The 27,032-nt window shown below is 39.7% G+C and overlaps 1 protein-coding gene across 1 annotated transcript in view; it reads left to right on the plus strand.

Moving 5' to 3' along the window:
- The window catches only part of eva1aa (eva-1 homolog A, regulator of programmed cell death a), a 70,078-nt gene that overhangs the window by 6,063 nt on the left and 36,983 nt on the right, over nt 1–27,032 (plus strand). Inside the window, exons 2-4 of the mRNA XM_014991842.2 lie at nt 15,180–15,403; nt 16,620–16,743; nt 18,648–18,800. Coding sequence (XP_014847328.2) covers nt 15,180–15,403; nt 16,620–16,743; nt 18,648–18,800 — 501 coding nt within the window. The remainder of the gene's footprint in view (nt 1–15,179; nt 15,404–16,619; nt 16,744–18,647; nt 18,801–27,032) is intronic.

Raw genomic sequence — 27,032 nt, forward strand, 5'->3', positions numbered from 1 at the left:
TTAGTAGCCGTGTATATGGGTAACACGTCAAACCTCATGCTCTGCTCTTTGAGCCCCTTCCTCCCTTCACACACTCATTATCTCACCTCCGTCGTCTCCCAGCCAGCGCCACCCCTCCTTCTCCTCCTCTGTGCTGCCTCTACTCCTCCCTGGAGCTTGCCTGATCACTGTTTCTGTGTTTGCCTGTGTGCCAGGTGAGCTCTGTCTAAACAAATCCTGCCTCCCACTTGTTTTGTCTGCTTCTTTGCAGGCAGGCGGCTGGGCGGACAGCGAGGGCCTGGCATGAGGCTGCTTTTCTTTAAGAACTGAATAGGAGGCCTTAAGGAGCATTTTTTTTTACTGTGTTTTCATAGAGGTGAATAGAGAGTTTTGCTTCCACTAAGATCCTTTCAAAATTTCATCTTTTTTAGTTGTGTCTGGAACTCACAGCAGACAGATTTCAAAAGGAAATAGGTGGATTTATGGCATGTTGTGAGATTTAAATGTTGCTCTGAATCCGCTTACAGAATCTAAATTGTTGCAAATCCACTTAGGCTTAGTTTTCATAACATAAACTTCATGCAGTTGTTGAGAAAACAACTCTATACATGGGTCTGTCTAGCCCAGCAATTCCATAAGAAGCTACATTACAAATAATAATTTTCCAATTTGAAAAAAATAGAATGAAGATTTTATGAGTGGCATAGTCAAAGTCCACAAGTTAACCTAGTTTAAATGCTGTGTAAGGACCTTAAGCTGACTGTTCATGTTCAAAATGCTCCAATTTCACTGGATTGAATTCTGCAGAAATCAGCATAGAAAATATTTCTAGCAGGAACGTAGAAAACCAATTACCAGAACACACAGTTGATGGTAAAGGTGGTAGGATTGCTTACTAGGAGTAGGGAGCAATTACTTATATTTCCTAAAGAGAATTTATTTTATTTTAAGAAATTAAAATAATATAAAAATAGCATATCGTGTTTACTCAGGTTGTCTGGGATTAAAATTTCTTGATGGTCTGAAACATTTTAGTGCACCAAAGAAATCTGCAAACCTTTTCAGAGGCCTTTACAATTTTTCTTAATTTAACAGTTATGTAGTTTTGCATTGAATGACAATAGATTACTGTGAATCAACTGCGGTTTGTTCAATTAGGCAACACCAACCAAAGCTGACAATATTTATCTGCCGAGGTCTTGAGCAGTTAACAGCATTTCAATTGTTAAAGTTTCCCTCTTTATTTATTTATTTATTTTTTATAAGAAAGTGTGAAAACACATGGTGCTACACATAAATTGAATGCAGACAGTTCAGGGACGTAATAGACAGCTTCTGTCTCCACCAGGCGCAGGCTGCAGGGTGTGTGTGTGTTATTTCAGGAGGAAGTCTGACCTGGCACAACATGACAGCGATGAAAGATTTGTAAGTTCCTCCCTCGGGATACAATAAGCAGATATATACAAACACACATAAAGCAGAGCTTGACTTCATGCTGGGGGAACAACAAAGTGGTGTTACTGACGAGAGATGAGTGTTTACAACAGGAAGCTGCACTCGTTTCGGGTTCGACACGAGAAAATTAAGTCATCCCCATTGTCGTGCAGCAATGCGCAGACATGGTGGAAACAGCTGCTAAGTGATTTATGTTGGGATGTTTGGAAAGTATGAAGCACTTTGGTGTTCTTTGATTTTCCCCTTTAGCAAATCGGGCTTGGGATACACTAATTACCTATTTCTCCTTCAAACTGGGGAAAGAACACACCACTGCATTAAAAATTGACTAGGACGTGGATAGTTCTTCCTGGGTCTCGGAGAGGTCTGCCGGTGTTCACCAGGAACACACTGAGCTGCCCTGTGCATGTGATGGGGTGTAAAAGTCCCCGGACTTTTTTAAGCTTGCACAAAATTGAGAGTTTGGTGGTTTATCAGGGTGGTGGCAACACATGGAGGCCATGTGGAGGGTCCTCATACAACCAGCAGTAGTTTATTCACTATGCATGGATCTGTGTGACTGGTCACCCCAGAATTTGAAAAAAAAAACCAACAAAAAAAACAAAAAACAAATGGCCATACTGGCCTCATGTTAATCTAACCACAGCCACAATAGGCTGGCAGTATTCCAACTAACTTACGTAAATGTTTTTTTGTTTGTTTGTTTTGTTTTGTTTTTTTGCAATGCAACTGCCATGTAGAATATGTCACTGTCAACAAAAGGGACTTCCATGAACAGGAAATCCATATTCTCATAGAGGTGTGTGTTGAGAGAGCAAAGCCCAATGCACCGAGAGAGCAGTAGAGAGAGAAAATGTGTCGAGCACTAAAAGCTCTTTTGGGCCATGATTACCTTCCCACCGAAATGATTTTTTACTAATGTGCTGCAATACAGCAGCTTCCTGTGCTAGTTATTCTGAATCATGGACCACTCAGGTTGAGATTATTTTTATATAATCAGGAAACTGGTAGGATCATAGATAAAAGTTGTGGTTTGCGAGTATGTGCACACACAACCTTACAAATGCAAGCTGCCAGGTTGGTTGTACACGTGCTCTTCCTTTTATCCTTGATTGTATTCCTGTGTTTGAAACTGAAGTCAAATTCCTTTTTTTGTGCACATAATCTAGGTCAATAATTCTTATTTCTGAGTGCTGATAGTTTAAGTTATTATGATATTAATTTCTGGTCGAACACATGTTAAGGTTTAAAGGATTTAGAGTTGATCACACTAATTACTCTTAGTAATATCTTGGTCCCACCCCAAGAACATTCATGCGTGAGCCTGTTGCTGTAAAGCTAGGCTTTGATCTTCTCTCTTATTGTGTCCTTTGTTGAATTTTAGAAGCTTGTTGCGTTTTTGCTAGTAGAGATGCAAATTAATCTTACTTTTCAAGTTTCTTTTGACAACTTGAAAAGTTGTCAAAAGTTAGCTTAATACAATTTTCACGTGACCTCATTTGCAAGAATTTAGTGTTTTCGTAAGCAGGGTCGGATTTGAAACCTGCGAGAGTGCAGTTTTCCATAACGGATGAAGAAGTGATTCACTTTGTAAAGAAATACACGATTAAAAGTTGTGAATTTGCTGAAACTACAGTTATACATTAAAGGTGGATCATTTGTATAATTACTCATGGAAGAAACGAATCAAAATCTTGCTGGATTGAGCATAAAAATAGATCAATGTGCCGTAGAGTGCAAACAAAACAAAACACAGCATATACAGAATCCAATCCAAAAGGTTGATAATGGCTCGTTCTGACCCACTCTGCTAAGGGTTTGGGGTGGATTCTGGTTCATGGTGAATGTGAACTTACCTTACTTTGTGCTGTCTGCCTCTGTGTTAGGGGACGTAGATGTGGTGGACTTTAGACAGCTTTAACTAGTTACTTTAACTAGACCTATGGTCCGCTCAGGACAGCCTGGATAGAATCAGTTTTTTCTTTATGTTGCTAAATTCCCATAGTTCATCTTATCATATTGCTTTATGACTCATGAGTCATAAGTTAACCATTGCTGAGATTTCCCATGGCTTAAATTACGAAAACCACTGTTTAGCACCACAACAAGGCAGCCTAAACTGGCCACAACAGATAAGGCGATGCACAGTTATCACTTTATTTACTGTAAAGAGAAAGCAAACCTATGTCTGAGCAAAAGTAGGTGTCACTTTTTTTTTTTTTTTTTTAATAGTGTCTCATTTTGGGCTTATCTGTGTTGCTTTTTGAATTACTAAAATGTGCTGAGAAGGAAGTCTTTCTATGAGCAGCACTGGCTTCTAAATCAACTCTTATTACTGGTAGATGAGTGTCCCAAAAGCTAGGCCTCCGTGTGATAATCATTATTTTGCACAGCCTGCTTTCAATACATGAAACCACCCAAACTGCCCAGCCAGGTGTTGACTTGGATAGATTCTTTTTAGTAATGACTGTTATTGTGGTGAATAGAGAGGGAGTCTGATTCTTCAACCACTTACTGACAAAAATGTCAATATACATCACAGGTGTATGTTTGCACTTGCCCTAGACACTCCAAAGAAAACACAGGGAAACGTGAGGAATACTCTTCAGCGGAGATCGCAGCTGCGCTGAGAAACTATCCTCACATCTTGGCTGCTTCTGTTTAGTCAACAGTTGAAAGATTAGCAAAGAATGCTGTGTCATTTTTCATCCTGTGAGCGCAAAGTCGAATTCGGCAAATTATGGCGTCTGCAGCTGCAATCACAAAATGTCGTAGTATTCAGTTTGATGGTCGTAAGATGTAATTAAACAGAAATGAGATCGTCAGACAGCTCGGTGGGTGTGTACGTAGCCCAGTGATTCGCCCGGGTCCAGCTCTCCCATAGTGAAGGAATAAAACTCATTGCAGCGCCAATGACAAGCACATGCAGAAACTCATGCGCAGAACTATTTCTGCTGCTTTCAGACTGTCAGCTATGCTTTCATCTAACATTAACTTTTTTTCTTATCACTCAAGGCTTTCCAACTTATTTATCTTACCGTTTTTTAATAAGGGAAAGAAAAACAAAAGCGGCTGTAGTTTGATTAAACTCCTTGAGGCACACTGAGAGATGGAAAGAGAGATGGAGAAGCAGAAGCGCCAGGCTAAACAAGGCGGCATTGTGTAGCCCCCCCAACTGTGTCGGACTGACTGTATGCACTACGGCACACTTCAGCAAACGCCTTCCGAAATCACAACTAATCTGTAGCTAACCAGTATGGGAAGCTCAGGTAAATGAGGAGGAAACTAATAAGAAAGGCAGACAGTTTACCTTCTTGTTTTACCCTGTTCACACTAATTTCTTACATTTACATCCTAAATATATTGCCCCACAAGTCTAAATATATGTTCCTTTACATCAAATAGATTGCTTATAGTTTAAATATTTTTGTGCCAGAAAAAAAAAATAAAAATCTTGAAAGTATTATATAAATTACTATCCATGTTTTATTTATTTTTGTAAGTTCAGTGGGTCTCTTAAGTCAAAATGATCTGTTGTGAGAAAACTAGATAGACTTATAAAGTTCAGAGGTCAGACCTTCTTCTTGGAATAAAGTCTGAGTAGCTACAAAAGGATACTGTCAGTAAACTATCACAAGGAAAATACAGACTGATTTTGTACATAGGACTAAGACTTTCAGCTGCTTCCATTCACTGTTGCTATGCTTCACGCAACTGCTGGACAGATCACTAAGATAAAGTATCTGGTGTGCATTTATGTAACGCTGCTCTTCAGAACTGGATCAGAAATTACTGTCTACCTGAAGGCTGATAGATTTTCTTGTTTGTTTAGCTGAATTTTTTTAGTCATAAGTGATAATTTGTCATCATTGCCATTTAATCAATCTCTCTCTCCTCGCTACTCTTCCTCATCATTTCTTCCTTTTTTCTCAACCCAGGAAAGACCACTATATTTCTTTAACATATAAATTCACATTTGACCTGAAGATTTGATATGACTGGCTTCATCATATAAACCCATTGTTGTTATATTGATTCCCAAGGATGGTGCTACAAGTGTATTATCACAACTTTTCTGCAACTTTTCCTCACATGCTTAGCTGGTTTCTGTTTTCAGTACATTTTTTCAGCTTCAAACTCGGAAATAAATATAACTTTTATGAGTTGCAAACCCGAACCCAATTGAAATTGTGCATAAGGTCCGAATATACATATTCCGTCTCTTTCTATTTACGTTATTTGTTAGATGAATGGTGTACTTGTTGCTGTATAGTATATTAAAGGATTTATTGAAGTCTTTTTCAATCATCTGCCCCAGCCTTTGGCATAGCTAGTTTAGGTCTCTGTTTTTTTTCTCTCTCTCTCTCTTGAATGAAAAGCAGTGTTTGGGGATATCAGTTAATTAAAAATAAAACCAGATTATTATTATTATTATTATTATTATTTTTTTTTTTTTTTTGGCCAATCAATTTGTGGACACACATTTGAGACTTTAGAATGCATGCCAGATGAGCAGTGTTCTTTTGCAGCGTGGGCCATTGAAGGATTGTTTTTATTGGGCTGCTTCCCGAAACTTTAAATCTTAGCACAATTGGCATTTTGGCAGGTTAGATAAAAACATCTTCATTCTTTAGCAGTTAAATCACTAGTTCAGGTTGGGTCGTGTATTTACACATCAAGTGTACCTCTGCAGGACTATGATCCTTCATGTTTGTGAACTGAAATGTTGAACATGTCTTGGATAGGTTGTGTGAAGGAGAAAGATGTTCACAAGTGTCTACAGGCAGCTGTGTAACTTTTTGCACAGCAAAAGGCATTAACAAATTTGGCTAGTTAACAAATGCAGTGCAGAGCTGAGGCTGAAAGGAGTTTCAGTTGGTAACAATTGTTTTGGGCCCAGCTTAAGTGAAAAAAACTGGAAGTGAAAAAATAATTACATTTTGACCTTGAGACAGACTCTTAATAATTTGATTGAAAAACTTCAGAGTGACATCTTTTAAACTAAAAGATTTAGATGAATAACCACCACAGTTACAAACTAAAAGCTCCCGGACCGAAAGGAAACTCCCCCCACTTAAGTATTTAGGAAAAAGATCTCCCTTCTAAGTCTCATTGGACATGCTGCACCCCTCTTTTCATACTTTCTGTTTCACATGAGTGACTCTATTCCTTGTTGTCAAAGAACAACCCCTGAGATAAGCTTGTTAATTCCCCTTGAGAAGCTGAAGCGTCCCAATGCCCTCCCACTTCACTTTTTCTAAGGAAAATATTTCTCTCATCTTCTCCGCACATGTTTGAAATTTGCTAGAGGCTAACTGTCGTGCTGTTGGCAGGTTCAAACCTTTGTGGAAGGGTGTGGGTGGGCTGGGCCTGAGGATTACTTGAAGAGGTAAATTTCATTGTGCAAAGGATGGGTTCACTTCTATTAAATGTTGTTTATACCCAAGACCGTCAGAACACAATACAGACGATGGATGGATGGATGGATGGATGGATGGATGGATGGATGGATGGATGGATGGATGGATGGATGGATGGATGGATGGATGGATGGATGGATGGATGGATGGCACTGTCCATTTTCATTTTTCATTCTGGGTCGTTATTCGTCAAGGTTTGAAATCACAGGTTCACTTAGTCGTTGAGTTATTAAAATTGTCTTCTTAATGTAAAGTTTAGTTGAAAACAATATTTCTGGAGTTATTATTGTTCAACTTTTTCAACTGTAATGCACAAGTTTTGGACAATGTCTTGCTAAGACTTATATGGTTTACGGCACAGATTTATGCTGTTTAGACTCTTAAACACGATCCACTTTGAATGATTGAGAAAGACTCCATCTGTCGTTCACTTTGCAGCAATAAAAGCTGGAGCTCCAGTTAATAACGGACAGTCTGGTTTCCACCCACTTCTCCCAGGCTATAAAAATGACCATTAAAATGACTTATGTGTCCTTCTCTTGGCCCCTCTCTCAATCTGTGTGTCTGCCCCTCCATTAGACTCCGTCTGTGGGCGTCTGGACATGCAGGGGTGTTCCTGAAACCTTTCTGTCTCTTGCTTTTCACCCTTCATCTCCACAGCCGCCACCCACCAATGATAAGAAACCCACGGCACACATACTCAGAAACTCAGAGCAACATGTCCCCTCTCCTGGCTACCCTTTGGCCCTCAGAGGTCACCAGGAAAGGCACGTGCTAAAAGAGGTCATGAGTGGGCTTGGGTGGGACCAATGCTTGAGGATTCCCTAAGGGAGACTTTGCAGCCACTGTCAAGCTGTGGTGACAACTGTAAGCCAGCAGATGTTTTATACCTATTTACCCCTCGGGGAGAGTTTAGGCAACAGACCCACAAGTAGAACTTCCCTTTTTGTTTGTTGAGATTGCCTAATGTGTGTAAGGAAAAACATTTAGGCTTATTCTGTGATCATCGAGCTAGAATGTGTCCTTTGATGCCCCGTTGCAGTACTAGGCTTTCCCTTAAGACGTCTCCAGGAGGCATCCATTCCTTCCATGCTTAAATCACATTAACTGGCTCCGTTTAGTACTTTGCTGTAATTACTCTAGTACTCTGACCTCCACCAATAAGCCAGTCTCCTAAATCTGTCCTTTAGGGCACATATGTCAGAGTCAAGGCCCGCGGGCCACATCCGGCCCGCGAGAAGTTTTTTTGCGGCCCCTGGGATGATCTTGATTTATTATTAGAACCGGCCCGCAGACCGCAGCAAGCCGGCACGACGTCTGAAAAAAAAATCTTCCTTATTTGAACTGTAAGTAGTTCTTTAAATGTTCTGTGAGATGATGTACTTACCCATGTATCCATAACAACCGGAACTTTCAATATCCACCAAGTTATTGCCGAAATATACCGTCTATTAAACGAGTGCCCCCCGGATTAATTACATTCTCTGCAGCTGCAGCTGCGAAGTTACCGTATTAACCCGATACTTGCTGGAAAGTGCAACGTCTCCCCTTTCAGAAACCGTTGGAATTTTTCCACTTAGCGCTACGTGTGGCGGAATTACGGTACTGCAAATTTAGATGTGTCGCCAGCGACACATCTAAATTTGCAGTACCGTAATTCGCCGGCGACACATCTAAATGCCTTGACTCTGACATATGTGGATTAATAGATTTTTGCACTTTATTTTATTGTATTTCAATCCAATTATATTTTAAAAATATTTCAGTTGTGTCTGTTGAAAATTAAAGATTACTGACAGAGCCATAAGAAAATATTGCTTTATTTATCTGATCATATTGGAATATATTTGTTAGGTTTTCAGTAGGTTCAATTAGGTTCACTAGACTATATGCGTCATTTAAAAAAATTTCAATGAACATTCGATCAGTCCGGCCCTCGGCTTGTAGCTAAATTTTTTATTTGGCCCTCCGTCCATTTGACTTTGACACCCCTGCTTTAGGGTATCCAGAACCACTCCATAGAGGACACTAACTTTCGTGTTTGTACTGGGTCTCATTCTTTCAGGCAACACGCAAATATAAGTATCATTGTAACATTTAAAGTGTAGTAAATCATCAAGCTCGCCTTTTGGCTCAACTCTTTTCGTCACAACAGACTTAGAGTTACTTATGAGGGTTGCGGGTTATTTTGCCCTTTCACTATTTTGTATCTTTGCATGTTTTGCCAATGACCTTTTGGGTACCAGATGGTACCTTCTGGCGTGGGAGGTTTTGTTGCAATCAAATAAAAAAGCATGTGGACAGGAGGTGTATAAAGCATGGGTATTAAATGGAAGTAAGAATAGATAAAAGCGCAATGCATTTGTGCAAAATGAAGTGCAAATTGGCAAAGGTGCAAATTGACCAAGAGCCCAGTTTCAACCCAGGTTGGCATTTGCCATGGCCAGTACAATTCACTAAGTCTTTGCAATGATTGAAAAATCTAGATGTAGTTTCATTGACTTAAGAGCTTGTGAATAACAAAAAGAGTGGTTGTTTTTGACCTGCAAGGTATTGATTTTACTTTATATTGGGCATATTTAATCTGTTGATCCTATTCACTTATCATTTTGTTCCTAAAGATACATACCTATAACTTGTCAATATTATGCTGCTTTACTATCATATTAGTATACTTGTGGATCCTGTTTCTTTTTTTTTTTCACTTTCACTACCAATCTTTCTCATTATGTTCTTTTAAATATATTTCAGACATAAAATTCACAGTACAATGAGTCCAGTCTACAAGTCCAGGCCTTGCAAGCTGCTTCTCTTGGTTTCATACATCATGAAAATAATCAATGAGCAGCTTTCAGACAAAGTAGGGGCAGAGGCAGGGTTAGAAGTTATTTATGCAGAGCTGTTTGATGTCTGATTGCTTCTGTGTGATCCTGCTGGCTTATTTATGAGTGTCTGCTTAACTGTCTGTGTTGGCACAGGGGAATCATCGGATTGTGCAACAGGGGTGTTTGTGTTTGTGTCTCCAGTTTTAATGACTCCAATCTTCCCAGATTCTAGTCTCACTACAGTCGTTTGAAGGGAGGACTAGGTCCAGCTGGAAACTCCTCTATTCAAGTGAAACAGATCATGCACTGAGTATACTGGCACACAATATGTGATATACCTGTTTGGTTGCACTTGACTTGCTTTTAGACATCAAACCACGAAAATTATGTGTGCAAACTCTAAAAGGGGACTGTCTGGACACATCTGCTAATATCAAAGTAGAGATTGTTAAACTGCAAAGCTATGAAGTGGAATTTAGATTGATGACTTGTGTGCGTCCAAATTCCCCTGAAGTTCTGTTTTATGTTGTCCTGTCCAAATTTAAAGGCTTAAAGGGGACATAAAGAAAATCCACTTTTATAGTCCTCCACTACATTTTGTTGTGTAAGAATCTCTTGGAGTGCAGAAACGTTGAACTTAGTTTTCCTTATTGAAGCATAAAAATTTTTAGATTCTGTTTGGGTCAAATTTTTCAATCCATTCCGGAATGGATTGAACTATTATGTTTTTTTTTTAGCTAGTATGAACTGAATTTGCTGCAGAACCACTAAATGACCATAGTGGTGGTACAATGGCAATGTGCCCTTACTTGTGTATTTTAATTACATTGTCATTATTCTTTTGTAACACCTCAGTGTTTCAGTGTTGAAACATGACATCAGAAACCTGTGTCACTGGCACATGAGGATTGGACTTGAATGGCACTAGTCCAAAACACAGATGAAAAATTAATTGTTAGCCTGTGACCTTGGTTATACTTAAGATTACCTCTGTGTTTGAACATAGGACTCCAAAACAAAAATCCACTGCCGTTCTGATCAAACAGGTGGTTTCATTTTCATAGGTTTTAGCTGTAAAAGATGTGCAAGCATAAAATGCTGACATAGATGAAGCTTTGGGCCAATTTTCCTAAATGTTAAATGCTGCAGTATGAAATATTGACAATACATGCTTGTAAAACGTCTTGAATTAGAATTTTTAAGCACATCCTCAAGAACATCGTTTAGGTTATTTCCCCAATTTTAAAACATTACTTTCTTCCACCAAATTTTTTGAAGACTTGTCCCACAATTTGAAGCTGCAGAATATTTCCCATGCACATTCAGATTCTTATCAAAATCCTACTGGGCTTCACCGCATCTTAAAAGGGCTCTGAGTGAAGTATCCATTTTTTGCAGAATCCCCCCCCCCCTGTGCTTTCTTTGCCCCGTAGTGTGATTAACTAGAAAGTAGGCTAATCCAAGGCGTGACTGTAAGAGCAAGACTAATTTATTGTAAGGAGAAGAATGTTGTGTATTTTAGGAATGCATTTTTTAGCCTTCAATCTGAAGAGCTTTACTGTAAGCATTGTACTCTATCTGTAGAAAGGCATTCGGTATTTGTCATTATCATTTGAAAACGTGTTACTGTTGTGGTAATAGTGGAAACTTTGGTTCTTCACTTTTGAGCTTGTGGTTTAATGATGGAAAATTCATGTGACGTCTAAAAGATGCATGTATTGTTTTGATGCTACAGTGTGTTCAGCCTTCTGAGTTAAGAAAAGTAGCTACTTCAAGGTTTAAAGTTATGACTTTTAGAAAGTTTTGTCATTATCTTTACAAATGCAGATGCCTTTTTTTTATTCTTTCAGTGTCTTAATATCTCTTTTAGGGATTTTAAATTCAGTTTTCAGGCAGTCACCTACATGCTTGTTGTAGCCATTTTCTGCCATGATAAAGTGGTATAAGTTTTACTTTTCATCCCCCATCTCTCTAAAACTGTGGCATGTGTCTTTCTTTGAGTGGTAATGCTTCCTATAAGTTACCACTTGAAGGGAATTCTTTCTCCCACAGCAAGCCTGCAGCACAGCGTCTTGGAACCTTTCATGGTTTAATGGCTATAATTTGCTTAAAATAATCCCAATAAATTTATGAAGCTGTAAATGCTTAAATGTGGCATGATGGTACGTAATGCAGGCTTTGGTTTTTTTTGTTGCTCTCGCAAAAACGAAAGGATTTCATGGCTTTTAAATGTTTTGAAGTATAGTTAATGATATGTTGTGCCTTGGAAAAGTATTCGTACCCTCTGAACTTATTCAGATTTCTTTTTACGATTCAACACACACTTATATGCTACTTAAACCATGTGTGGAATGCATGCCACACATTTCAGATTATTATTGTTTGTTAAAAATTTTGAAGACCATATACAAATCACTTTCTACTTCACAATATGTTATATTTTGTGACTGTACTGTGACAACATTTTAAAAGATGTTTGAGGGGTATGAATGTTCTCGCCCGGCACTGCACTTGGACTTTTCCGCCTAATCTTGTAGTTTCTGCAGCCTGTTGAATATCTCTAAGTGTGAATGTAAATACCCATATTTGTGGCATTATATCAGGTTTTAATCTGTTAATATTCACCAGAGTAATACATTAGTACTGGGGGCAAGAAGGTTTACTTTACATAATAAACTGAGTTAAAAGCCTAAGCTCTTCAATAAGATTCTGTGCTAAGCTAACACTGTAACAACATGCCAGTTATACCTAAAGCTGCTGCTATTGTTCATGCACTGAGGCGATAGCCAATAGGAAGAGACTGCATCTTTCAAACAGAAAACTAGACTCTCCACCTGGGCCAAGAGTGTTGTCAAACCCACGTTTCTCTCTCTCTCTCTCTCTCTCTCTACGGGCTTGGCAGACTCATTATGAGCAAAGACAACAATCTGAATGAACCTGGACCACAAACTGAATTAGTCAAAGCCCGGCTGACCTCAAAGGCGAGACAGGTGACGTTGTGGGAAAGCTGCGAGCTTGAAGGAAAACTTCTCACAGCAGCTTCCTTCTCTGTTTTGTTGACACAACACAGTAACTCGTCACTAATCTCCATCATACCTGACCTCCTCCCTCACCGGGTCAGACTTAAGGGTCCTCACATGACCACAAATGAGAAGCTAAAGGTCCAGTTATACGGTCTGTGAGCTGAACACCCGACTGACAGGTTTAATTGCGTCACAGGAAAAGGTCCCGTCTCGGTTGGGCCTTAAGACACAAAAGGCAGGTGCAGCTTCGTCTGTCTTTGTTTATAATAGATCCAAGTGGTCCCTCTATTGAGATTAAACATGTTAATATCAACAAAGAGCTCAGACAAAAGTGACCTGTTTGTACAAGAGCAGCTTCTCCACCGCAGCCTCCTGTCTTTTAATGGCAGAACAAACAAACCTGTAGACAAAATAGCGTGACAGCTTTTGTTAGGGGTAAAGGGCAGAGATCTAGTTAAAGAAGTAGTTTGAAGCCACATGAAAAGAAAAGGGCGGAGGGAACGGGAGGAGGAAGATGCCTGGGTGTTCCTCCATTATTGTTAAGCTGTCTGCCTTTGAGGGACACCTGTCATTGGCCGTGGTGTCCACACAGCCGCCCGGTTTGCTGGTCTTTAAAGCAGCCCTCATTCAACAGGTAGAAGGAGGACGAACAATAGGTATGTTCCTGAAATAGCAGGAGGGGAAAAAGAGACAACTTGGAGTCTTAAGAAAGCACCTGAGGGTTCTTTGGAGATAATCTGTTTGTTTTTTCTTCCCTCCCTGCCCCCCCTTTCTGGGGTGGAGTAAGGCCCATCACAGCGGTTATAGTGAAGAAACTGTTGCACAAGGACGCCTCTTTGAAGAAACCTCCAAATGGCAATTTCTCTAAGCTATCTTAATCCAAGTCTGTTTCACTGCCTTCCTAACCCTGTCTGTTTCCTTGGTTACACAAATGCGCTGTTATACCACGATAGGGGGCTCTGCCAGGAACCAGCTTCGGATAATGCGATACTGTTACAACATCACCAGAGGTCCCATATTCAGGAGCCAAACAGGCTTGTCCTGACCACATTGTTTGTGTTGATGTTTTGTTTCTTTATGTGTGTGTACGCCTGCGTGTGTGTGTGTGAGTGTGTGTGTGTGGTCCTGCTGCCAGGGGGAATGCCAAGTTCCCTCTCACTCTGGAATGTGGCAAGAAGTAGACAGGGGGTGTATGCAGTTGTGGGAGATCGTAGTGGGTGGAGGTGGAGGGGGTGGACCAGCAAAGCCCAAATCATTAAAACAATCACAATTTGAGAAACGATGTCTTGATGAAATGTCCAAGTCACAAAAGTGCTGCTCAGACAGCCTTTAACTTGAGATAATGTTCATGTTAATTTGAATTAGATAGACAGTTCCTACAAGTATCAGAAATAATATATATAACAAAGGCAGGTACTGTTGTTTTTTTGGGGGGGGCTTGAACTTTTAATAACTTGACAGGTGTTATACAAATCATTCCCACATAAATACTGACTGCATATTCCCTCCTTTTCCATTTTCACATCTAAAAATCTGTTAGTTGGTGAAATGACTACTTCTAAAAGCATCTCTATTTTAGAGAGAGGCTGACCTTTCCAAGCCCTCAAATGTCTCCTCTGTTTCCTTTCCTCCTTTTAACTGTGGCCATGGTGATAAGGGGCCAATGTATGTGTGAGAGCGCCTTGTTCAAGTGTTTTGTTGTGTGTGTTTGGATACACCGTGTGTGTGTGTGTGTGTGTGTGTGTGTGTGTGTGTGTGCGTGTGCGTGTGTGTGTGTGTGTGTGTGTGTTCCTTCCTCTTTTATACTGCTGAGCAAATAGGGATAATTGAATCGCGCTGTGTTCATGTTGAGTTTATGTGAGTTTGAGTGTATTGACTTTTTGCTAAATGTGTTTGCAGTTGGAATGAAAGGAAGTTTTAGATCAGTTAGATGTATTTAGTTTGTTGAATAATGATCATTTAAATTAGAATGCGCATGGCTTATTTTGCAGTGTCTTGCAAGAGTATTACACATTAATAGTCTTACGTTTTTTTCTCATTACAACTTCACTGTAATTTATTTGGAACGTTTTGTAATAGACTAGCAAAAACATGTTATTGCTCTACATTATTGCATGTATGATTCTCAAAATATGACACACATTTTAGTAAAGTGACATGCATATTTGTTAGTTCATATGACTAAACAGTTTTCAAACCTCTTTATGTTGCAATTTCAGCTTCGGGTACCTTGGGGTATATCTTTACGTTGCACTTCTGGAGAATAAACATTTTATATGTGAACATCACTTGTCAAATATGAAATTGCTAAAAGGGTATATATATATATATATATAATATACATTTTCAGTGAGCTGCAAATTATGTTTGATTTTTCTATTTGTTGCAGTTTAAAGGATTAAAGTAGAGGAGATCCAAGAAAACATTTGCAATGTTTTGTAAAAATGCATCTGTGCTGGCTTCTCTCTGTTTTAAAGGCGGCCTATCCAAAGTTTTGAGGAACTACACTGAACAGGCCTGCGACGGAGAGTTCCTGTCTGTTCGTTGTCCCCTCCGTACCACCATAACTGTCCAATCAGCTTTCTACGGTAGAAAAAGGCCCTCTGATCCTCGACAGTGTCCTCAAACTTACCAGGCACTCCTGAGCTCCTACCACTCCCAGGAGGATGATCGACATTGTTCGGTGTCCACCGCGCTACAGGTAAATAACCAGGACAAAGTGATAATCTGTAATGTCCTTCTTTAGTTTCTAATTCTGATTTAGCTCTTTTACAAATTCCAGTTTCATCCATGGCATTGCTCACCTGTTAGTCCCGTTTTAGCACGTAAACAAACTTCTTTTTCTCTCCAACTTTCTGTGGCAGAATGTGTCCCACAAGGTGGTCAAATTGGACAAGGGTAACTTTTTTGTGAAGCCACTGATTATGTAATGCTTTGTTGGGGTGTTTTCCGCCAAATTACCCACTTTAAATGGGAAAGAGGCTTGTGTATTCCCACGGCACAATGCAATTTCATGGAGTTTTTGCTTCAGCATCCTTTCCCAAATTAGGATGCGGTGGGACTAAAACCACCGCTTTGCAACGCAGACACAAACACATATTGTTAAGCATTCATTCAGTTGTTAGCTTCATTCTTGGTTGAATTTATAGATAACTGTGTTGAAGTTTGTTGTTTTGTTTAAATGTCTTGTTAAGCCAATGCAGTATATATAAAGTTAAGGCTAAATCTGCACAATTTAAATGTGTATACAATCTTTTATTGCTGTTTAAAATTATTTTCTCTAAACTTACTTGAATGTCAAAATGGACACTTTTTTTGTCTTTTAATATGTGATAATTTTTATTTGATATTGATAAAACATTACAAAGAAGCTAAAATAGGAACTTATTTAACTCTTGAATAATTCACCAGTTTTTTGTATGTTTAATCAATGACAGATTTTCGTCTTGCTACATGATAAATTTTTTCCTGGATATTTTTTGTTTTAGGCAACAACATAAAGTTGGTATATTGGGAGACATACATAAAATTTCTCCCAAATATATCCATATTTCACTGCATTACTAAATTCTCACATTGACAAAGAAGCTTAGATAACAGACTAAGTTTACCCTGTCACCTCACACTGTGCAGAGGAACTCAGGGGGCGGGGGGGAAAAAATAAATCTAGGATACTGTTGAATGTTCTCACCTGGGATGCAGATGACGAAACCAGAGCATTAAAAACAATACCAGGAAATTACAAGAGTGGAGTTTCCCAACGTTTTTTCTTACCTTGGCTTTCCATGGATATAGCCAGCCTGTTTGAAGTGGGTTTAGGTTTGCAGGGTCCCGATTTCACCATCATTTTTGTTTATTGTTCTCCCTCTAAAGCTGCCTTTGGTTCTCTCCTGCTCTGTGTCACTTTTCTTCTTTAGAAAATGTTGGACGAGTGCCAAGACAGAAGGAGCTGTCAAGTCCTTGTCAACAGCCGTGTGTTTGGGATGGACCAGTGTCCTGGCAGCAGTAAATACCTCATTGTCTGGTACAAATGCAGACCTAGTAAGTCCATCATCGCCTTCTCTGACATTTTTGTCCCTCCCATGTGACCCTTGGACCTTTTTTTTTTTAAGTCACCCGTACAGAGAGGGCTTTTAAAAAAAAAAGAAAAACGTCTTTGCCTCATTTGAACTTTTTCACACTTTGCTTTATTGGAATTTTATGTGATAGATCAATACAATGCAGTGACAGGAAGGTGAAGGAAAAATTATGAGACGTTTACAAAGTTTTTACTGATAAAAAAATAAAATAAAATAAAATAAAATAAAATAAAGTAAAAATGGGGCATACATTTGAATTTGAATTTAATTTAATCTCTCCAGTGTAATATCTGCAAAACACAAGTAAAAATAAAAATTACATTTGCTGCTTTTCGTGACTTTTAAAGATGCAGCAGAAATACTGGCTAGGAGTGACATAAAGCATGACTTTTCACATCAAACTGGCCACACGTAACACGCTGTGGTGATAGTCAAAGTTTGGGAGAACATGAATGAAAATTGGCAATTTGAGATCATGTTAGAGGATTCTGTTAGAAGCTTAAAATGATGTGAGACTATGACAAAGGTTCACCTTTCTGCAAGGCAAGTTCGAAATTAAATGGCGTGGTTTATATTAAAGCAAGTTCAAGTGTCAAAGTGGCCTTGCCATTGTCCAGATGTATGTCTAATTTGCGGTGACACTATTCACCCAACCCGACCAAGCTTTATGTATTTTTCAAGTAACAAGGGAAAGTAAAATGTGACTCCAGATGTTCAAAGGTAGGCATATCCCAAAACATTGGTTTTACAAAGTATTGACTCGGAGGTGCTGAATAGATGCTACTTTTGATGGACTTCAGAATTTTGAAAACCATACATGTTTTGCCATCTACTACAGAATTATGCATCAGTGTGTGTTGACTTATCACCTAAAATCTCAATAATATTGAAGACAGTTGTTGTTGACTGAGACAAATGAGAAAAGGGGTTGCTAAAGCAGCAGAGCAGTCTCCTTTTCATCAGTTAATTTCCCTATAATGTAATCTTTCTGTATCTGTTGAGATCTCTTCTTTTACTTTTAAAGAAAAAGTCTTTGCGTTTTTCTCCCATTATCACCAGTGAGCCTGTGAGCCAGCAAGTTAAGAGTATCACTTCAGAGGTGAGCTTCAACAGTGCAGTAATCCCACCCAGATTTTAGCATCCATTCAAATCTAAGAGCTGTGCTGAGCCAAGCTGCACTGAGCTGTGTAAAACTTCTCGCTAGAGTGACCACAAGTGAGCAATAATCCACTGATCCTTCTGGTGCCCCCTTCCTCCCCAACTCTTTCTTTCTGCACCGGACGCCGGGGCCAATCAACAGCTCTTTGTTCGGTGTCACTTAACCAATGGCTTCTGTGCGGAAGAAAGAAAGGCCACATGGGGCGTTGGTGAGGTGCGACAGGCAGGTGTCACTGCTTCTGAAAGGAAAGTCGGATGGAGGGCACCTCAAGTGAAGAAAAACAGAGAGGGAGAGAAAGCAAGAGTGAATCCATCACCAGGGAATATCCTGTCCGTTTTGTCTGCCGTCTTCAGCCGACATTCCTGTTCCACTCCCCACATGGACGGAGACGGGGCTGCCGTTGTGTTTTCATTTCAAGGCCAGTGGATCTGCTCCTTGCTGTCACAGGTCACTTTGGCTGGGTGTGTCTGAGGAATTCCTCTGCGTGGCTCGGCACGTTAACTCATTAATTTCCCTCTGCATGTCATTGTTCTCGAGGAATTAAAAACTCAGTTTCCTGTTACCAGAACATATGCTTAACCTATGAAGCACAATTTGCGTAACGTTTTATTGTTTTGGGGAAATTTTTAGAGGAGATCTTAGTGATAACTGAAAACATTAATAAAATTGTGAAACTTTGTGTGATTATTTCTTCTCCCTGTCCACAGATGAGTATAAAAGTAAGGTTGTCTGTGAGGAGGAGCAGATGAGGCTCAAATGCAAACAGGGCATGCAGATTTCTGTTTACTCCGCCATGTTTGGTCGAACTCAACAAGGCACGCTGGAGTGCCCCCCTCACGACCGGAGGCCCCCATCAGTGGGTGAGTCACATTCTCAGTGTCAGCTTTCGTGATGCACCACAGTTAAGGCTGTTTGGTAATTCTCTTTTCACACTAATGGATGGCAAAGCTTTTGGTGGATGTCATTCAGCACACAATGCTCATACGAGGTTCCGTTGATAAAACTGCTTTTTTTGTTGCAGATTTGTTCATTGTTAGTCTTTATATCAGATATCAAGTTTTGTTGTTTGTTGCATGGTTAGTAGTTTTCAAAATGTCTTCTGCTGCTCTACTCCAATGACCAAGATATGTCTGTATGACAAAATGTAAAAGAATCAGTTCCCTTTCACTTTGGTGTTTGAAACTTCAATTGATGTTTTTTTCTTCTCCTTCTTTGCTAGCATAGTATTGTTTCCCTCCAAAATGCTCACATTTGTAATAGGTTTAGTCATTTTTTGCAGAGGATTGTGGGTCAAAATTTATCAGTGGTGATGTTAAAGACTCACAACGACACCACCACAGGTCGTTGTCGCTAACCATTCATTTTACTGGCCAATATGTGTTGATGTTCTCAGTGAAATTGGTCATGAAACTTCATCTCATTAGCAAGATGTCTGTTACCCTTCCATCTATCATGAAAGGTCATGCTTGTCTCTATTGAAAACCTAGAAAAACTAGAACCTAGAGCAAACAGGAAGAAAATAAACTAAACCCATCTGGAGGAAGATTCTTGCTGCTGTGTTCTCAACTAGTCTTATAGAGTTTTAAAATTCAGTTTCTTTACTGTAAGACTAAACAAGTCTTAATTTATATTAGCATAAAAGTGCAACATTTATGCAGTATTTGTACAGTTTAGTAGAGTTTAGTGGTGACCCTCTTTCTTCACAACAACACTTTTGGGTTAATTTGAGATCATGGGAGAAATAAACACATGAAGAGACGAGCTGTGAATACTATCGGACCTATGTCCTTCAATCTCCTTAACTGCCCAGCTTATTTTGTCATACATGTTTTCTTTTTACTCTTACAATTACTGTTTTGGGAATTGCCAATAGCATCCTTTGGCAGCCTTGTGTAAAACAAAAGTACAAGACATCATTCCTAAATGGAAAATCCATTGATTTCAATGAATTTAACACGTCAAAACTTGAACTTCTTTTAACTACAAAACAAAGTGCCTGTTGAATATTCCCTTCATTAACTTCTTTCAACTAAGAAGATATTTCCTGAACGGGGTTCTTGTGGTTTCTTAAGGCCTCATAATTTCCTATGATGCCACTAGCTTCAAATGATCTTGAGGAAACATCCTGCACCAGCTATTTAAACCTGTTTATACCTGCCCTGCAATTTCTGGGTGATTAAAAATAACTTTTGACACAATATACCACCTTGCCTTTTATACACTTGTTTTGAAAGCGTTTTCAGATAAATAAATAAAAAAAAAACATCTCTCAGGGCAAATGACGAAAGACGCAGTCAAACATGCAAACACTGCCAGAGGACTGGGGTGGAATGCAGATCAAATGTCATCCAAAGTGCACATTCTGGCCTGTAGAAAAGGGGACATATTGAATTCCCGTACATGCAAGACTGTGCAGTGGATGTGCGCATCTGAGCACTTGGGATCTCCAGATGTACACTTGTCCTTGTTATAGAGGAATGTTAATGACTCGAAGCTGGGACCTACTCTGAGTATTAGTGCAGCTACTGTGGCATTGGCCCAAAGCCTCATTGCTAACTAGCTAATTTACTTTGCTCCACCTTTATTTTTGTCATTGCACTGGAGGAAATAATGACAGAGGATTTTAGTGTGGATGCACCTGTTTTTCTACATCTCCCTTGATCTGAAAGCTGGGGGCCATTTTTAGATGTAGGGGTTAACATAATGAGTTTCTGACAAAGGTCTCAGCTCAGCGTTGACAGCCTGACAATGGCGTCATTCACCGAGTCATCATAGACAAATGTACAGAACAGCTTTGTGTGGGAATGTCTACATGTATCTATGTCCTTTTGTATATACATGAGCACTGATAGCTGCGTTGAAGGGGTCCTCGCACAGGTGGACCGAAAATGTGCAACAGGTAGCAGGCGACTTTAGGCGCCTCAGGATTTGGTTTCAAGTTCAGACCCAAATACAGTAGCTCCCAACACTGAAAAATCCAATCACAATAGAGCAGAGGAAGACCAAGGTCTTTCTCTCTAACACTGAGTCACTGTGCGTGTGTGTGTGTTTGTGTGTGTGTGTGCTTGTGAAATCAAGCCATCCATAACCATCTCCCGAGGCTGTTTCTAAAAGACTTGTGGTACTGTAGTGGGATTTCCCCTGTCATCTCTGCCTTTGATGTGGCTGCCATGTCACCTGGAACAGGAAATAAGGCTGCCTCAAGTGACAGCCTAGTTACGCAGTATTAATTCTTTCTAGATCACAAAGTGGCATGGTGCCTCTTGTAACTCTAAATGATTTCATAAGTTTGTTTTGTACCCACAGTAATTTTTAAATGTGTGTGCCAACAGCAGAGCTTAGGACAGTCTCCCAAAATACATGGACCTAGTAAGTTTAATGTTGCCTGAGGTGAGTTCACACCATATCTGCACCTGCCCAGGTGTGCTGTTTATTATGCATGGAGACGTAGAAAGTGATTCACAGATTCTCATCTTGAATCAGGTGTGAACTGTGACAAGGGTACCTTTTATTCTTGCTCTGTTTGGATGTTTTGGGTCGTTATTCCGTTTGATCAAGTAAACTACAGGCTGCATTGTCCGCCGTCCGTCTTCCCATGAACACTGACCAGCTCCCTGTCACATGATGTTACCACCGCCAGTTTTCACCCTGCTTTATTCTTGATTTGTGAATGCGTGACTAATAGTGGTCCTGCTGACAATTTATTCCACCTCCACCCACACGACAAAACGTGGAAAAGTTCAAAGGAGTGTGAATACTTTTGCAAGGCACTGTGCTTGAAGTGTGCACATTGACTGCAATTTACTGCTTTTTAGATCATACATCTGGCCGCTTGTTAAATCTCGAGCCCTGAAAAATGTAAAAGATAAAGACGCAAGCAGGTACATGAAACATGCGCACATAACTAAAGCCTCTTTGATCCCATCTTTTTTTCTTGGTTTTTGGGGGGAGTGAGGGAGCGACTGGCAACCTTTGGTGGTGAAGGAGAATCCTCAAAGTAAAGGGGCTTGCCTCAGCTCTGCTCTCTCATCTGCCACATTAACATCACACACACCTCTTGACATCTAAATAGGCCCCCATGCCTGGCATGCAGGATTTCAGACATTTTTTCCCCCTCTCTTTGGGGAGACCATTTTGCTTTCACTTTTGAGTGGCTGCTTCAAAGAAAATATTTAAAATACTTAAACCCAGGCTTATTGCTCTCTCAGGCAAAGCGCAGTTACTTTTAAGATGAAAAGAATTCTTAAAGGCGAATTTGGTGGAAATTTGAAAGTGAGATCTGTGGTCATATTACTTTATTTCTAACAATAGAAAGAAAATGAAGAACATCTAGGGGATAATTTTAGTTGTTGATGATTCAAACTTTTTCGTATACTATAAGCCCATCACACTGTGTGGCTGTTTTTCTTTCCCATCGCTTATGGACATGAGTGGGTGTACTCAGGGGCGGAGCCAGGGGTTGTACCAGCGGTTCCGCCTAGCCTTAAACCCCCATGCCTAACTGAGTACTGCTGATGATTATGTTCATTTCTTTAGAATCGCAATGCACCTATCTCCTGATAGATGCACCCAGCAGGTTAATGAAACTTGTCCCACAAATCATCTCAAGCCAGTTAGTGGAACTGGACAATGAGTTGACTGTACTCCAATGTTTTCCACAGTTTCCAGTTCTGAACCCAGTTGAGCAAGTTTGAGATGTGGTGGAAGAGGATATTTATATCATGGACATGAAGTAAGCAAATATGCAGAAAATGCATGAAATGATCATGTAGATATGGACCAAGATCTCTAAGGAACGCTTTTGACACTTTTCTCAGTCTGGACCACAACTACAACCATTTCTACTAAACGAGGTGGTTAGTTCATGTCCATTTGTTAGCTTGTTTAAGGCATTTTCACAAATGCTCACTTTGAGCCTCCCTTTCAAGCAGCACTGTGTGTAGTGGAAAGCAGGTGAGTCAGAGTGAAAGAGGAGACGGGGATGTATGACGGGCTTCTCCGGCCATTGTTTTTAAATTCCAGGAAAGGTGTGTGTGTAGGTGGAAAAAACAGGGGTGTTTTGGAAGTTGCTGCGGATATACTGATATGAGCGTGTCTGTTTGTATATCTGTTTCCTCACCGAATCAGTCAAGAGGTCTTTTTTTTTTTTATTGAACCAGAAAGCAGGTTTAACTCACAGCCATCCTAAAAAAAATATACCAGTATATACCTTTCCAATGCGAAAGCAACGTTAAGCGTCAGTAGGCACAAGGTTGTATTTGATATGTTATTGTTCTGGTGTGTTATCATGTGAAAAGATGGGAGCATGTTAAAACAAGAAGAAGGTGGGGGAAGCTTGTACACAATCCAGCATTGATACTTGTAACATGAGGTGGGAAGGTAAAAGTTTCCATTTGATGTGGGACATGGCTAAAGGTGCAAACTGTGATACTGCTGATACAGGGTGTCGTAGCAACAGAAACTTTGGGAGGACATAAAATGGAGCTGTAGCTGATTTGTTATTTCACTCTATTAGTAGATGCAATCAGAAAAAAATGTTGTTTCGCATGTGACACTTGCTTGATTTGAAAGTACGTGGGTGTAAATGGGTGTGTTTTGCCTGGAAACTCCTCTGCCTGTCTTGGCTTTTGACCTTCTTTGCCTGTACAATGGTCCTGTCCTTATTTTGTTTAGAGGATAAAATGGTGGTAGCACAATCTTGGGAAATTGTTAAGGGTAAAGGTTAGAGGCCACTAGTTCTTTTTTTTTTCTTTACATGCCTTCTTGTGTTTGTGTGTGTATATAAAAAGAGAAAGACTGCATAATGCTGTATCCTTGTCAATCTATGTTAATACCACTAATGAGAGCCTGCAGGACAGACCCTTTTAAACTAATCACTCTGTGCGTGTGCGTGTGTGTGTGTGTGTGTGTGTGTGTGTGCGTGGGGGTGTGCGTGTGTGTGTGTGTGTGTGTGTGTGCGACTGTGGTAGAAGACAAAGCACGCATGTGTTTCTCTGAACCTCCTGCACCTCAACGTCTTCGTCATTTTCTGAACCCCGCAGACCCGCCGGTGTTCGGTGAGCCCTGTGCCTCACTAATCACCAGGAAGAGAATCAAAGCTTCAGCTAATGGGGAGCTGTCAGTCAGGGGGAACTCTCTCATCAGGGAGGATGTTTTCAATGTAGCATACCAGCTTAAACAAGCCCTTTTGGAGGAAAATGAATGACCTGCTGCTTTTGATTAAAACAGCGGGTCACCGTAGACATGTTTATTAAAGCTGGACAAAAAAAAAAAAAAACAAAAAAAAAACGCAGCATAAACATTGTGTCTTTACATATGCATGATCACCTACAGAGAAATCTTGAATTATAAGGTTCATGTCTTGTCATTTCCCTAATTTTGGTGTTAGAGAGTAGTGCACCCTGTCAGAAATCAGAGCGATTGGAACTACACACACGGACAAAATCGTTAGCAAGCCTCCTTCGACGACCGAAAAGCCCACGATGAAATACTTGCAATGAACAAAAGTGATAAACAAAAACTTACTTAAAATTAACCAGTGAAACTCAGACATTGTTTTTGAATTATGGTTCAACAAAATCATTTTAAAAGGGCGGAATATTATGCACAATCAACTTTTCTTTTAGCTTTATATTATTTCATAATGTAATTTCCTCGTCAAAAACATACCTGCAGTGTTGCTTTGACTTTTTCATGCATGTTCAAGACATCCTTGGATGTCCTGTGGCAACCATTTGGAAATGCTTTAGGGTCGGCTCTGGCAATGTATCACCTATTTCCACAAAGGTCAGCTTTGGAGCCTCATTCCCCAACTGAGGCTCCAGTTGAAGTGCGCCTTCTCCAGATCTCAAAAAGGTTAATGGAGGGTTTCTTACGATTGTTCTTGCCACCCGTATCAAAAGCTTTATCAACTAGCCATGCATTAGTCTGTCAGAGGTCAAAACCGCACTTATTCACTGATTCTGAAGCTGTGTTCTTGCTCATGTACTGCCACCCAGTTCTGTTAATAGTTACACTCATCGAGGTAATCTAAAAGTTTTAGAATGTCACCAGCAGTGAAGCAGTGAAGTGAGCTGTCATTTTCACTAAATGTGTTACTCTGCGAAGAAATGTTTGCTGCCAATTGAGTGGGTCGTAGAAAAGAGTTAAAAGACACATGCACCTTTTTTTTCCCCTCGCTGTCCACAGATGAAGTTAAGCTTCTCACGTTTTAGGTCAGTTAGAATTACTTAAATGATTTAGATTTTCTAAATCCCTCAATAATGAGAGAGAGAGAGAGAGAGAGAGAGAGAGAGAGAGAGAGAGAGAGAGACGATAATTTACGAAACTAAAATCTTCAAAACAGCTTAGGGCAGCTGTTAAATTTGCATTGATGTTTCCCCATTTCTTGTCTTCCAGCAGTGATTCAGACGTCTTTATTCATTGTAATGCAAATGAGCATGTGAGTCTGTGTGAGTGTGTGTGTTTGAGGTGACAGAGGGAACTGTGTAACCTCTGAGGTGAACAGCTTGTTTCTGGATCTTCTTACTGGTTCCCACAGGGTGCCATCTTGCTTACCTTAATGCACAAATTATGACTTGTTATTACATTAGTTTATTACACACAATTCTAGCTTCCACTAATGTGGTTTAAATTGTTCTTTTTCTTGGTCATAAATCAGGATGGCATAGTTAAAGGCAGTTTTTTTTTTTTAATTCCCTATATTGACACTATACATATCTACTAGATTGCCCTTCGCGGTCTTCCTGACTGTGACATTTGACCTCTGACCTTCGCCGTAATTTGTTGCGGCCTGTTGACGTGTGAGCCGAGTTTTAACCAGCCTTTTCTCTTTACCTTTGGCTTTTTTTTTTTTCCCATCCTCTATTTAAGGCCCACCAGGGGAGACAGTGAGACAGCCAAGTGTCCACTTTCAAAGGCTCGTTTCCTCCTGTTGTTTTAAGGGGTTTCGGTGAACCACGGAGGCCCGAGAGGCATCCATGCGAAACCAGGAACCATTCACGCTCCCATTAGACACACAGCAGGAGTTTGTTCTGACTTTATCTGTACTGACGCGCTTTTGTGCTATTTTGTCGCCGTTTGTATTAAGAAATGAAGCACACACACAAAAAAAATAATAATCCACTGGGGGTGCTTCAGTAAATCACAATTGGTTGTTCATTTATCTAGCGTTGTGCTAGATAAACGGACAGTTAGCCGGCTTCAGGGTGAACGCCTTTCAAGCTCGCGTCGACCTAATCTGTGCAGTCACGCTTCCCCCGTTGATGAGAGCTGCAGATGAGAGGTTCACGAGGAGATGGCAGGTGCTTAGTGATGATGTATGAGAGACCCGTCCGTCCATTCCTTTGCCTCGTCTCCCCACACGAACACACACAGATGCTGGATCATGTGTCCTTTGGACAATTTAGTTGACGTACTAGTTAGTGCACTAGTAGAGACATGAATACTGAAGGAGAGTGACTGTTTTCTTTTTTTCCTGTTCTGTTATTGTAACAACTGAATATGAAGTAGGAGTTTGCAACTTTGAATGCGACTGAAATTTGTTATAAGTGAAGAATTTCACTTACTTTTATTTGATTACATTTATCTTTCTATCTGATACACATCAAGCTGATGATTTGGTTCTCCTATCTCTTCTTATTTTTGCTAATATTTATGTCAAAATTTAATTGAAGACGAATTTGAATCATGTAGCTTTAAAGATAACCAAAATATATATATTTCTGCATTTACTAAATCTATATGTGAGTGTGACTTTAAAAAAAAAAAAAGTTCTTTTATGTATAAAAATGGAGGTGATTTTATTGGTTTACGGAGAATGAAAAGATAATTCCTTTTGAAAATGTAAAAAAAAAAAAGTAGAAATACACTGATCTTCAAAAGCTGCAGCTCATAAAACCCAGTTCCTAATAATTTGTTCTAACCTTTTGTGTTAAGTTTAGTCAGAACTTGAGCAACAAAATTATAGTGTCATAACATGGAATAATTACAGTTTATTTATTTATTTATTTATTTATTTATTTATTTATTTATTTATTTATTTATTTATTTTAAGAATATATGGTCATTGCTTTCAGGCTCTATAGGTACCC

Source organism: Poecilia mexicana, unplaced genomic scaffold (assembly GCF_051168715.1).
Source record: "Poecilia mexicana isolate PSO_F unplaced genomic scaffold, ASM5116871v1 scaffold_21, whole genome shotgun sequence".
NCBI lineage: Eukaryota > Metazoa > Chordata > Actinopteri > Cyprinodontiformes > Poeciliidae > Poecilia > Poecilia mexicana.